At 41.0% G+C, this 12,881-nt stretch overlaps 1 protein-coding gene across 1 annotated transcript in view; it reads left to right on the forward strand.

The window, feature by feature from the left end:
* The first annotated feature begins 1,045 nt into the window (after positions 1-1,045).
* vwf (von Willebrand factor) overlaps positions 1,046-12,881 on the forward strand; it is a 36,768-nt gene continuing 24,932 nt past the window's right edge. The window contains exons 1-16 of the mRNA XM_083893951.1: positions 1,046-1,146; positions 1,238-1,289; positions 1,359-1,502; positions 1,929-2,031; positions 2,117-2,325; positions 3,321-3,442; positions 4,015-4,234; positions 4,322-4,444; positions 6,649-6,760; positions 6,836-6,882; positions 6,980-7,116; positions 8,062-8,200; positions 8,680-8,780; positions 11,544-11,739; positions 11,815-12,030; positions 12,630-12,876. Coding sequence (XP_083750077.1) covers positions 1,141-1,146; positions 1,238-1,289; positions 1,359-1,502; positions 1,929-2,031; positions 2,117-2,325; positions 3,321-3,442; positions 4,015-4,234; positions 4,322-4,444; positions 6,649-6,760; positions 6,836-6,882; positions 6,980-7,116; positions 8,062-8,200; positions 8,680-8,780; positions 11,544-11,739; positions 11,815-12,030; positions 12,630-12,876 — 2,174 coding nt within the window. The 5' untranslated portion in view covers positions 1,046-1,140. The remainder of the gene's footprint in view (positions 1,147-1,237; positions 1,290-1,358; positions 1,503-1,928; positions 2,032-2,116; positions 2,326-3,320; positions 3,443-4,014; positions 4,235-4,321; positions 4,445-6,648; positions 6,761-6,835; positions 6,883-6,979; positions 7,117-8,061; positions 8,201-8,679; positions 8,781-11,543; positions 11,740-11,814; positions 12,031-12,629; positions 12,877-12,881) is intronic.

Genomic DNA, 12,881 nt, shown 5'->3' on the forward strand with positions numbered 1-12,881 from the left:
CCAGCATACTCATACTTTGTTTGTTTTAACATAAGGGGAGCGGTACAATCACAAAAGTGGCCTAGTATTCATTTGCTCTGTCACAGTCAAAGTGAGGCACAAAGTGTGGTGACACTGAACTTTAACTGAAAAGTGACAAAACACAACAGCAGATATTACGTTTGCTGCAAACAAGTGATCCAGTTTTCAAACTTAGAAGCAAATGTACACATTTACTACAAAATAAAACCATTCATCACTATATATATATATATATATATTATATTTAAAGATATATATCAATGTACTGTATATAAAACATTATTTAGATATATAAATGTTCAAAGATATATACATGTTAAAGATTGCTTTGATACATTAAAATGTTTTGGGGGGTTTCCCAAACACCAGGAGCCCCCTGGTATTTATGGATCTTTATTGGAGTTTGCACCTGAGAGTGTTGATCCCTGCATGCTCCCAGCGTGTCTGTGATTGTGTGTGTGTGTGTGTGTACTCGTCCCCATGGGGCCCAAAACCTGGCCCTCGTGTGGCAGAACCTTATTTTTGAAGTGTGTAAGGTTAAGGTTAGGGATTAACTGGTTATGTTTAAGGTTAAGGGAGTCCAAATGATTGTAAATCAATGCAGTGTCCCTGAGAAGAATAGCCGTGCAGCCCTGTGCATGTGTTTGTGTGTGTGTGTGTGTGTGGGGGGGGGGGGGGGGGGGTGGTGTGTGTGTGTGTTGCTGTGTTATTGCGTGAGTTATCTCAAGTTAAGTGTTTTTTTCCACAATGATTGTTTTGGTTGGCGCTCCTGCAGATATGCATGGGTAGACTAATTACACAGCTTGGCCAACACTGGGCACATCCTGGCATTGTCCTGCTGGATCTGTTTGATTGTGTCAGTCTGCGGGCACTGACCTGTGGACAGAGTGATATTCTACCCGCTTCTTGACGTGAGGGGGAGGGACCATTAGATAAAATCAACAATAGCAGGGGAGGCAGCGTTTATACTTTATTCTCCTATAAAATACCAGTTTCCATTGGGGCTGAGTATCTGTGTATGTGTGTGACTGAGTGTTTCAATGTTCAATGGACCCTCACATTAGACCATCGTGTGGATTTAATGCCTTTTCTCTGTAACTCTGCGAATTAACTGGAATCATGAAGGTAGGACAAACAGGACTTTTGGAAATTGGAGATATTTAGACGATCAGAAGATGGTATGTTGAGAACATCTATGTGTGAATCTGTGTTGCAGATGTCTATGAGGAGATGTGTGCGAGAAATCTGTGTCCTCCTTCATCTGACAGGTGAGTCATCAGATTGTCATATGCAGTATATGGTATGTACTCTGTGATCATACATTTCTGTGTGTCCAGCTTTTGTGGCAGGTATGACGGGCAGGTGCAGCCTGTTCGGGCGACACCGTGTTCACACATTTGATGGAGTTTTGTATGAGTTTCCTGGAGACTGCAGTTATCTTCTGGCTGGGGATTGCAGCCATCGCGCCTTCACACTCCTGGGTGAGTCACTCTTGGACAGTTCAATATAGAAACAAACACATGTTATGCCATAGTCATACTGTATCAAGAGCATATAAGTAATATGCAAATAAATTATGTTTCTTAAACTCAAATTACATTCTCATGTTTCGGGCTGTTTTGTTTTAAAGTACTTGTAAGTAATGCTTGGCCTATTTCAACTTCTTTAATTGTGTCATTCTTTTTTGTTCTTATATACTGGCCTAAATCTGTTAATTTTTTTTCTCCCTTTCTCTCTTACACACCTCCTGTGTCTCTATGCTGTAGCTTCTCTCTTTTTTTCTCTCCCTTCTTTTGTCATAACACCACACGTTATTTGATTGAGTTTGATTTAAGCACTTGGGTGTTATTATTATTATTATTATTATTATTATTGTTGTTATTTATGTTGTTGTTGTGGATGTGCAGGTGATTTTGTCAATGGCAGAAGAACAGGAGTCACACTGTACCTGGGAGACGCCTTTGAGTTGCACCTGTCCGTCAATGGCCAGCTCACACAAGGAGAACAAAGGTAGTAAAAGAAAGCATACAATTAAATAATAATAATAAAAATCACACTCTATTTTTAAAATGAATCTGTGTTTCTCTTTCTGTAGATTAGCTCTGCCCTATGCATCTCACGCTGTGTTTGTGGGCTCTGAGCTGGGCTTTTACAAGCTATGGAGTGATGAGTTTGGCTTTACCGTCACCATTGATAATTCAGCCAATATCGCTTTGACACTGACAAAGCACCACAGAAACCGCACCTGTGGCCTCTGTGGAAACTTCAACTCTGTCCCTGCTGACGAATACACTGCTCAAGAGGGTACGTGCATATGCACACTCAACACAAGTCATTTGATAAAACGGCCAAAGAATCAACACGACACAGCGCAAAGGATTTGCCACTAAATATTAACTATTATTAATTTCAGTCTAATTCAAGTTCATTTGTTCATATACTTCTCCTCACCTAAAAATGAGGCTATCTTCTACTTGAAATACCAGGAAATAAAAGTTGAAATACCTTTCTCTTGTTTTATATTCGTCTTTTGATGTCAAATGTTTTAAGTTAACAGCAAAAATAAATGAATTGGCCTCACTCTGCCAATACTTTTGGGCGGAGACTGCAAATGTTCAAACAACAGCAGTAAATAGTATCTAATGTTATATTTTGTTCACAATCAATTTCAGGCTAATAAATTTGTTATCAAAATATATTTTTTTGCTATAATGGTATTATTAAGTACTCAGTACTCAGTATGGGCGAGTAGCAAGTAGTCAGGAAAATGTGGTGTCAGTGTATCCCTATGTTTTGGTCATGCAAATAAATGGTCAACATTAAAACTCTTGTCTCTTTAAAAAAATATGGAATTGTACCTTTTTACATTTCTGATCCATAGTATTGTAAAGGTTCATCTTTGTCTTTTGGGGTTCTGAATTGTACTGAAACTGTTACTGTCTGATAAGCTTTCACTAACGGTTGCACAATCGTTTCTAAACAAAGGAAGAGACAAGCATGTGCACCCTTTTAGGTGAACTTCTAATTTTGAGTGTGTGGAGGGAAACAGTCTGTAACCATGAGTATGTGGGATATGTGGATAAAGTGTGAATAAAGACTAGAAAGGGTTAATTTCCATGGAATTTATAGGAAATGATTTGGGTCACCACTGGTCAGCAACAGGAAGAGTAGCAACATAGCACAGGAAAAGATAAAGGGAAAGAAAGCAAGGGAAAGAGTGGTGGTGGATGAGATTAAGGAGCACTCTGTCAATTTACGTGTTTCTCTGTATGTGCATGTGTGTGTGTGTATTTTTGAAGGTTTTCTGACAGAGAACAGCTATGACTTTGCAAATTCGTGGGTGGTTAAGGGTGCTGAGCAGTCATGCCAACGTATCTCAAAGCCCAGCCAAACCTGTAACAACACCAAACAGACTCCAGAGGTGAGAGGATGAGCACCACTCACACACAAACACACTCACACACAAACACACACACGCACAAACACTCACACACAAACACATGCACGTTAGCACACTCATAAGTTTGTTATAGCATATTACATACAGAAAAATCTCTTTGTCATATTAAACCATCACTGAGTACAAATAGAGATATTTTCATATTGTGGCATCACAGGCAATGAACCACTTATGTTTGACACAGTTTAACTTAACATACTTCTACAATGACATAATACAAAGAAATCAGAAACATAATGACAGCATGGCTTCAACAATGACAATGATTTTTCAGGTACTTTGACATTTACTCATCCTGCTTCCATTGGAATTTGATAAGTTGCTATTTTCAACATTTTATTACATTTTTTTGCATGTTCAAACCTACACACTGTCATTCTTAGAATTCAACATCTCATTGACATAAACTCACAAATAGTTAAGACGTTTTGACTAGATATTCCTTTTTAGTTTCACAGTAGTTTAAGTTAATAGGAACTTAAATCCACTTAAAGTAAAATGTGATAAATGTTTAGTTTTTTTTTTGTGTGTAGCTCATGTCCAGCTGCAGCGTGTTGCAGACCTCCAGCGTTTTCCTGCATTGTGCCCACCTGGTCTCTCCTGAGGCATTCCTGCTGCTGTGTCAGGAGGAGGCGTGTCACTGCGACCGAAAGGGCGGGGAAGACTGCTACTGTCCAATCCTGCTGGAGTACGCCCGCACATGCCATGCCCATGGGATTCTTCTGCAAGGCTGGAAGGAGGAGAGCCAGTGCTGTGAGTTTGTCAGTCGGTTTAAAGGCCATAACAACCAAAAGGTAACATCACTTATTTGTGTCAAATATGTGTTTATGCAATTTATAGTCCCCAAGTGTCCTATTGGAATGCAGTACAGTGAATGCACCAAGTCCTGCTCCACAACCTGTCATAGTCTCAACATCCAGGAGGTCTGCAAGGAGGAGTGTGTGGAAGGCTGCACATGCCCTGGTAACCGCCCACCCGCTACACCTCCTCTTTCTGTTGAATGGTTTATTTAAATATCATGAACTCAATTATCGGTGTTATAGGAAAAACTAGAAATGGGATTTCCCTTTAACCACTGATACCACAATATATAGATCAGTACCCTCTCCACCTATTGAGGGCACACACATTAAGACATAAACAATATTGATACAGATGACCACATACAGTACAATCTGACAATATACACATCCACAATTTCACATGAAGAGTATTTCAAGAATTTCTGGTCAAAAAACCAGCCAGGTGTGATCACCATTTGCCTCACGCAGAGCAACACATCTCCTTCACATAGAGTTGATCAGGTTGTTGGGTTTGTGGAATGTTGGTCCACTCCTCTTCAATGGCTGTGCGAAGTTGCTTGATATTGGCAGGAACTGGAACACGCTGTCGTATACGGCGATCCAGAGCATCTCAGACATGCTCAATGGGTGACATGTCCGGTGAGTATGCTGGCCATGCAAGAACTGGGATGTTTTCAGCTTCCAGGAATTGTGTACAGACCCTTGCAACATAGGGCCATGCATTATCACACTGCAACATGAGGTGATGGTGGTAGATGGAAGCCACATCAATGGGGCTCAGGATCTTGTCGTGGAATCTCTGTGCATTGAAAATGGCATCAATAAAATGCACCTGTGTTTGTTGTCCATAACATACACCTGCCCATACCATAACCCCACCTCCACCATGGGCCACTCGATCCACAACGTTGCCATCAGCAAACTGCCATCTGCCATCTGCCATGATCGGGATTCATCCATGAAGAGAACACCTCTCCAAAATGCCATATGCCATCGAATGTGAGCATTTGCCCACTCAAGTTGGTTACGAGGACGAACAGGTCGAGACCCAGATAAGGATGAGGAGCATGCAGATGAGCTTCCCTGAGAAGGTTTCTGACATTGATTGTTGCAACATCTGTCCGGGTGGCTGGTCTCAGACCATCTTTGAGGTGAACCTGCTGGATGTGGAGGTCCTGGGCTGGTGTGGTGGCATGTGGTCTGCAGTTGTGAGGCCGGTTGGATGTACTGCCAAATTGTCTGAAACGCCTTTGCTTATGGTAGAGAATTCAACATTCAGTTCACAGGCGACAGCTCTGGTGGACATTCCTGCAGTCAGCATGCCAATTGCCCGCTCCCTCAAAACTTGCAACATCTGTGGCATTGTGCTGTGTGATAAAACTGAACATTTTAGGGTGGCCTTTCATTGTTGCCAGCCTAAGGCACTCCTGTGCAATATTCATGCTGTCTAATCAACATCTTGATATGCCACACGTGTGAGGTGGGATGGATTATCTCGGCAAAGGAGAAGTGTTCACTAACACAGCTTTAAACAGATTTGTGAACAATAGAAAATGTTTCTATTTTGTATATAGAACATGTTTTAGATCTTTGAGTTTATCTCATGAAAAATGGGAACAAAGTGTTGCGTTTATACTTTTGTTCATTGTGTATGGAGGAGCAGCCATTCACTCTCACACTGTCCAAAACCTAAAAAAAAGATCTAATGAATCTAAATCTGTATCTAATCTAATGTTTTTGGACTGGGGGAGGAAGACTGCATACATAAGGTGCTTTCAGACAGGCATGGTTCTAGTTCTGGTCTGGTCTTGTTTCACAGTGAAAAACCAGGTATTTCTTGGTTCCCTCAAGAGCCAATGTTTCTGGTTCCAACCCCTTATTTTTTCGGTCTCAAATGCGCCGGCCAGTTCAAATTGGGTTCGGGAACCGGCACGGAGCCCCGCTGGTGTGAAAGCCCAAATAGAGAACCCACTTACACATGGGGAGAACATATAAACTGAAAGGCCCTTGGTTCTACTGCGTTCCAAACCAGTGACGGTCTTGCAATGAGGGATCTAAGCTTGTCAGTAAGGGTTCAAATCAGGGTACTACGGAGCCCTGCTAGGGTCAGGTGTGGAAAAAATTAAAATCGTTTGTAAACTGTTCCCTCAGGTTAGTAAACCGTTTCCTCAGTTTGCTAAGCCGTTATTACCTTTTACACATTGTACTAAATCAAATTTCTCAAAGGCAGTCTAGCACATCCAGATGGAAATTTATTGACATTTATTGGGATCATTATGGTTAAAAGACGTGTATAATTGGGTGTCATCTGTATAAAAAGTGTCAATATATGTAAATGCAACATGGATTGTCTCATGGTTTCAGTGGGTAAAGTTCTAGATGGCAATCGCTGTGTGGAGGTGTCTGAGTGTTCCTGTGTACACATGGGACGACATTTCCCTCCAGGATCCACTATCTCTCAGGACTGTAATACCTGGTAAGAAGGCTCTCTTTAGTCTCTGAATGACACATTAATGAATAATAATGTTTCTGAGGTGTTTATTTCCTGTAGTGTGTGTCGTGACGGTTCATGGGAATGCACCAATGAAGGCTGTCCTGGTGAGGAAGACACAGCAGTCAATGACACCATAACTTGTCATTGTTAGATGCACTTCTCATATTTTCTCATCTTGTCATGTCTGTGCTGTCTGTGTAGGTGAGTGTCTAGTGGTGGGACAGTCTCATTTCAAGACATTTGACAACAAGTTTTTCACCTTCACTGGCCACTGTCAGTATCTCCTGGCAAGAGACTGCACAGACAATGGGTTTTCTGTCATTATTGAGAATGTGCAGGTAATAACTTATTGTTTTATTATTTTTTATTTTTTTTAAATCACAGTATTTAATCTTCTCATGACCTTGAACATTGGGATTTAAAGGTCCAGTGTGGAATACTGAGGAGAGTTTATTGGCAAAAACTAACTTTACTACAAGTATGTTTGTGTAAGATGAGATTTATTCAGTGGATTTCTTTTTTATTGGCCAATTTAGAATATGTTCTCATTTTCTCTGGCTTTATCCTTCACATATCAATCCCAGCAGACATAGTGCAAAAGGCAGGGTATACCTTGGACAGGTCACCAATCCATTGCAGGGCCAATATAAAGAGACAGACAGCAATTCAATTGTGTCCAATTAAGCAAATCCTCAAGTTTTGAACTGTGGGAGGAAGCCAGAGAACCCAGAGAGTACCCACATGCACGAGGGGAGAACATGCAAACTCTGCGAGGATAGCATTGAAGAAGGTGCTCTCCTGTTGCTTCTGTTGCACCCACAGCCCATTTAACAGTAACAGGTACAAACTCAGGATTAGATTTTTATAAGCATATGACTGCTTGGTTTAGAATAAGCCATGTATGTGTGTGTATTACAATTAGCCTGATGTACATTAGGTGATGATCTTGCTTTGCAGATTCCACCATCTTTGGTCTCCATAAACTAGAGCATTTTGAAGCTTATTTACAAAAGAATACTACTACGCTCTTACTCCGTAAACCTGAAATAACAAGAGAGAGTTGTTAAAATGGGTTTACATCCTTTCTGCTCTTTAAAGGCCACCGTAGTTTCTTGCATTTGGGAAAGGGTTGGGTGAGCAGAGTTTAGAGCTTAGTTTGTGGTTACACTCTCAGTCACTAAATCTTACATACTGGACCTTTAACCTGTCTCCAAGAGTTTGTTTTATTATTATTTTGCATTTTTTTAAATTAATGTCTAGTATTATTATTTGATGTGTTTCAGTGTGCAGATGATCAAGATGCTGTGTGCACACGCTCAGTGACGCTCAGCCTGCCAACTCTGGAAGACATGACAGTGAAGCTGAAGCATGGGGGAGTTGTCTCTGTCAACAGCATGGACATCCAGACCCCACTGCATCATGGTAAGCCACTTTGCAAGTTGCATCATATTCCCTTAAAGCATATAGAACTAGGAGCTAGGAACTAGAAAATATATATATATATATTTTATAATCAAATCTTGAACTGTGAAAAATGGAACTGAAAGAAAATGTGTTTTTCAGTCTACAACAGAGGTGTCAAACTCACAATTGTAGTAATGCAATATCATGGTGGAAAATTGGGATATCATTTTAAGATCATATCATTCACCCCTAGTGAACGGTTGGTTGCTGTAGGTGTGAAAGCACCCTGAGCTCTCTGTTCTCAGGGTTCTTTCACACCGACAGCATTTGGTGCGCACCAAACATGTTGGTTCGGTTTGTTTGTGTTGATGTGAATGTAATCTCGGTACTTTGGTGCGCACCAATGTCAAAGTCTCTCATGATTAACTTGTTAATATAATACAACAAATTATTTGCATTACTGATACAATAAATTGCTTGTGTGCACAATTTCACAGGCCACCTGCATATCCAGAGATCTGTCCAGACGTCTGTACGTGTCAAGTTTGGAGACAACCTTCGTCTAGACTGGGATGGGCGGGGCAGGGTTCTACTAAAGGTTGAGTATATGTAATGATAAAGATGTTTTTATTATTATTATTTTTATTTATTTTTATTTTATTCCTGTTATGACCAGACACAAAAACAAGCACAAGGCAATCAGAGATGGCAGACTTCACCCCATTCATATGACCAACAGAAGCCTCTGGCGGCCACTGCTGGTCATATGTTGGTCATATGTTGGTCCTATGTTGGTCATAATTGGCAAGTGCAAGTTTGGATGCACAAACAAACCGAACTTTCCCAGCTTGGGATCAATAAAGTACATCTTTCTATTTATCTGAACAGACAGACACACAGAGCCACTAAAAACAATACTTTACTTCCACTCCGTGGGGTGAAGTGAAAATGTCTGCTTGTAGTCCAGCTGTGATTGGTTCAAGGAAGTCCACTGCAGCTGGGATGATCCATGGATGTATTTAACTACGTCATTGTACTTTTCAGCTTACAATATTCACTTCACTATAATTGTTATTGCATTAATTTACAAATCCATGGTTTACAGCCAAAGTTACAGTGGCGTCAGTATTCATGAAATCCTCTAGCACACGTCATTAGCGTATTCACATCATGCCTTTCGCTGTTCATGGATAGTGACTATGCACCGATTAATCGGCCAGTGATCGGAACCGGCCGATTTTCACGTGATCGGCCGAAATCGGTGACCGGCCGATCAGACAGAATATTCCGATTTTAATAAGCCGATCAAAATGCACCCGCATCGCGCAGCATCAGCAACACACGTACACGCACATGTAGTAGAGTGTAGAGCTGGGCGGTATACCAGTTCACACTGAATACGTTTTTTTGCCGTTATGATATGATTTTTAATATACGGCCGTACCGGTGTATTTGATTACACAACATCCGCACACCCGCAGCGCTGTGGCGGTGCTGCGCCGCTGTTGTCTGCTTTGCGAGTGAGCGCTCTGCATGTAAACGTTTCATTAATGTTTATATATTTGTTTCAATCACTGAACGAAGCCTGTCATATTTAAGACAAGAGTCAGGACCTTAAATCACTTGCACAAAACTTTTGATCAGCATTTGTTTGTTTGTCATTTAAACCTGTGCGCGCAGAGAGCGCGAGGCATTGTTGGCACGGGGCGGGGAAGAGAGAGAGAGAGAGAGAGAGAGAGCGAGAGAGAGAGAGAGAGAGAGAGAGAGAAAGCGAGCGAGCGAGAGAGAGAGAGCAGCACTAATAACAGCATTATTTAGTTCTATTTTATAGTGGTAATCTTATTATGTTCCATGGTAGCATGTTCAAATGTATAATGACAATTGTTTTTGTATTTTATATAAACTTCTATTTTATTGTGATTCGTTTTGTATTTTTAGTTGGATATTGGATGTTAACTGATTGTATTTCTATGTTAAAATGTTCTGTTAAGGAGAAAAGATGCAAAAATATATATATTTCAGTATGCTGAAAAGTGGTTTAAAAAATTGAAATCGGAATCGGCTAAAATCGGTATCGGCAGGTCATACTTCTTGAAAAATCGGTAATCGGAATCGGCCCCAAAAATGGCAATCGGTGCATCCCTAGTAACTTCATGAACTGATAATGACGATAAGACAAACGGTCACAGCTCCACAGTCCACACCATCATCAGTGTCACAATGTCCAGGACTGAACACAGTGATAAAGTGCAGCATGTCAGTCTTCTCTCCTCAATGAATCCACACAGCAGCTCGTTAATACATCGATAATACGTTTTAAAATAAATGTTAATGAGCGACGAATAAATAACTAAAACCTGCTTTGTCATAATATTTTAAAAATGTGAACGAAATCCCCTCATTATCTTCATTTATTCACATTTCTCATAAGGTTTTCATGTCGTACAGTTCACTAACAACAGCACCGTTCCCGAGACGCCACATGACCGCGCTTGGCTGTGCTCGTACACAGCTGTGACGTCTGGGCTTTTTATGGCCTTTAGGAATGTTTTTCAAATATGAAACTCCATGAATTAAAAATATAGAGTATAAAGATCTATAAAAGCCTGTGTCCATGTCTCGAGGTGTCCTGTGGACACTTTTACAGGCGTCTCTTTTTGGGCCCCATGGTATGTTTTATTGCAGTACCCACAGTGGCCACCATGTAAAAATTGTCTTCAAGGCAGAGGGGGCGGAGCTCTATCCAGATTTTATAATATTATTCATGGCATGATCAGGCCTCTTATACCTGAACCTCCTGTGCAGGACCTCTCACACACTTTGTCATTCACTCAAACATGAACACCTGCAATCCATGTCAGACAAGGACAAACCATGGGGTGGTAACAATTCCATTAACGTCCATAAAAAGTATGAGCAAGAGCAATAACAAAACAAAAAAACATTCTGTCCGTACAAAGACATTAGATGCAAACATATTGGTGCGAAGATAAATATGTCAGTGAAAAAAATGACACATAGCACATGCAATAATCTAGGAGGCTTTGTGTCATTGGCTAAATAATTGTATCCAGTGTTCTTTTTGGAGAAAATGTGGTAATTTGCTCGAAAAAAGGTAAATGTATCAACTATATCAACAGAGACTGGCAGCAGTCGAGTGTTTCATTATGGCCTTTTTGCTGCCAGCAGAATGTTTTTGTGTTGTTTTTGGTCAGTCTGTCATGTATGCTGATTGTTCCAGGTAAAGGAGGGGTGCCCCAATATTACAATCCAGTGTATTTCAGTGATGATTTCTAAAGATATGTGAGATAGATAGAAGATAAAGATAACAACTGTACTGTATTCATGTCTACCACACCAGCTGGGACCGAGATGGGCGGGGCAGACCTGTGGTCTCTGTGGTAACTTCAATGGTAACCAAGGAGACGACTTCTTGTCCGGTTCTGGACTGGTGGAGGCGGGTCCTCAGGCTTTTGGACAGTCATGGAGAATCAATGGAAATTGTGAATCTATGCACAGACATGAGCTTGATCCGTGTGCCTCTAACCCAAAAAGAGGTATTTAAACTCTCACAGACACATGTAAAGAAACATCTACTGAACTCTAATTTCTAATCCTGATCCATCTTTCAGTTCACTTTGCAGAGGAAGCGTGTGCGATTATAATGTCTGATGTGTTCACTCCATGCCATTTCCTGGTGAACCCTGTTCACTTCCAGCGATTCTGTCGCTATGATGTGTGTGCATGCATGGACGGAGCTGAGTGTCTCTGCTCTGCTCTATCTGCCTATGCTGCTGCCTGTGCTGCCCGAGGAGTGTTGCTCAACTGGAGGTCTCCTTCCCTCTGTGGTAAATCTCACACTGAATTATTCTACAGTTTATGACAGAACAGAATTAAAACACAGTCAGTCAGGATTATAATGCAATCCAGAAATACCACATATTACTCTCATACCCTCACAACAAAAACACAGTAGCAAGTTAGAGAGGGGGCCACAGCACTGAATAATTCCATCACACAAACAATTCCAATCTGATGACATACAGTATATTATCATATCAAAAGCACCACCAAATGGCAGTGTTCCAAATCTCACAATATCAGATACTCAGGATCAAAACAACAATGTGACAACAATAAAAACAGAATGCATGACTCACACCAAAAGCAGTTCAAGTCTGTTTTGGTGCCCAATATGTGGGTACACAAGTAGGGGTCCAATTTTTTTTTTAATGAATTATTTGCTCCATATAACAAAGAAATCATTAAAATGGAATAATTTTGGTTTGTTGACAAAATTTGAGAACATCATCATTTTGAGGTTTGGGAAATACTGATTGGAATTTTCTGACATTTTGTGGCCCAAAAAGTGTTTTTAACACTTTTCATTAATTGAGAAAGTAATCATTGATTACGCATGGATGGGCTTGGTTTGGTTTTTTTCCAGCAATGGAATGCTCCGAGGGCCAGGTATACGATGCCTGCGGGAGTTTGTGTGACCGGACGTGCCGCGCTCTGTCCGGAGCTGAGGCTGGCTGTGACAAGGAGAGGCTGTGTGAGGAAGGCTGTTTCTGCCCTACTGGAAAGTACCTAAGCGATACTGGAGAATGTGTGACCGCTGACGAATGCACCTGCCTGCACAATGGACAGCTCTACCAGCCCAGTGACGTCTACGCGGATCAAAACAGTATTTGGTTAG

The sequence above is a fragment of the Microchirus variegatus genome (assembly GCF_963457635.1).
Source record: "Microchirus variegatus genome assembly, chromosome: 8".
In the NCBI taxonomy this organism is placed as follows: domain Eukaryota; kingdom Metazoa; phylum Chordata; class Actinopteri; order Pleuronectiformes; family Soleidae; genus Microchirus; species Microchirus variegatus.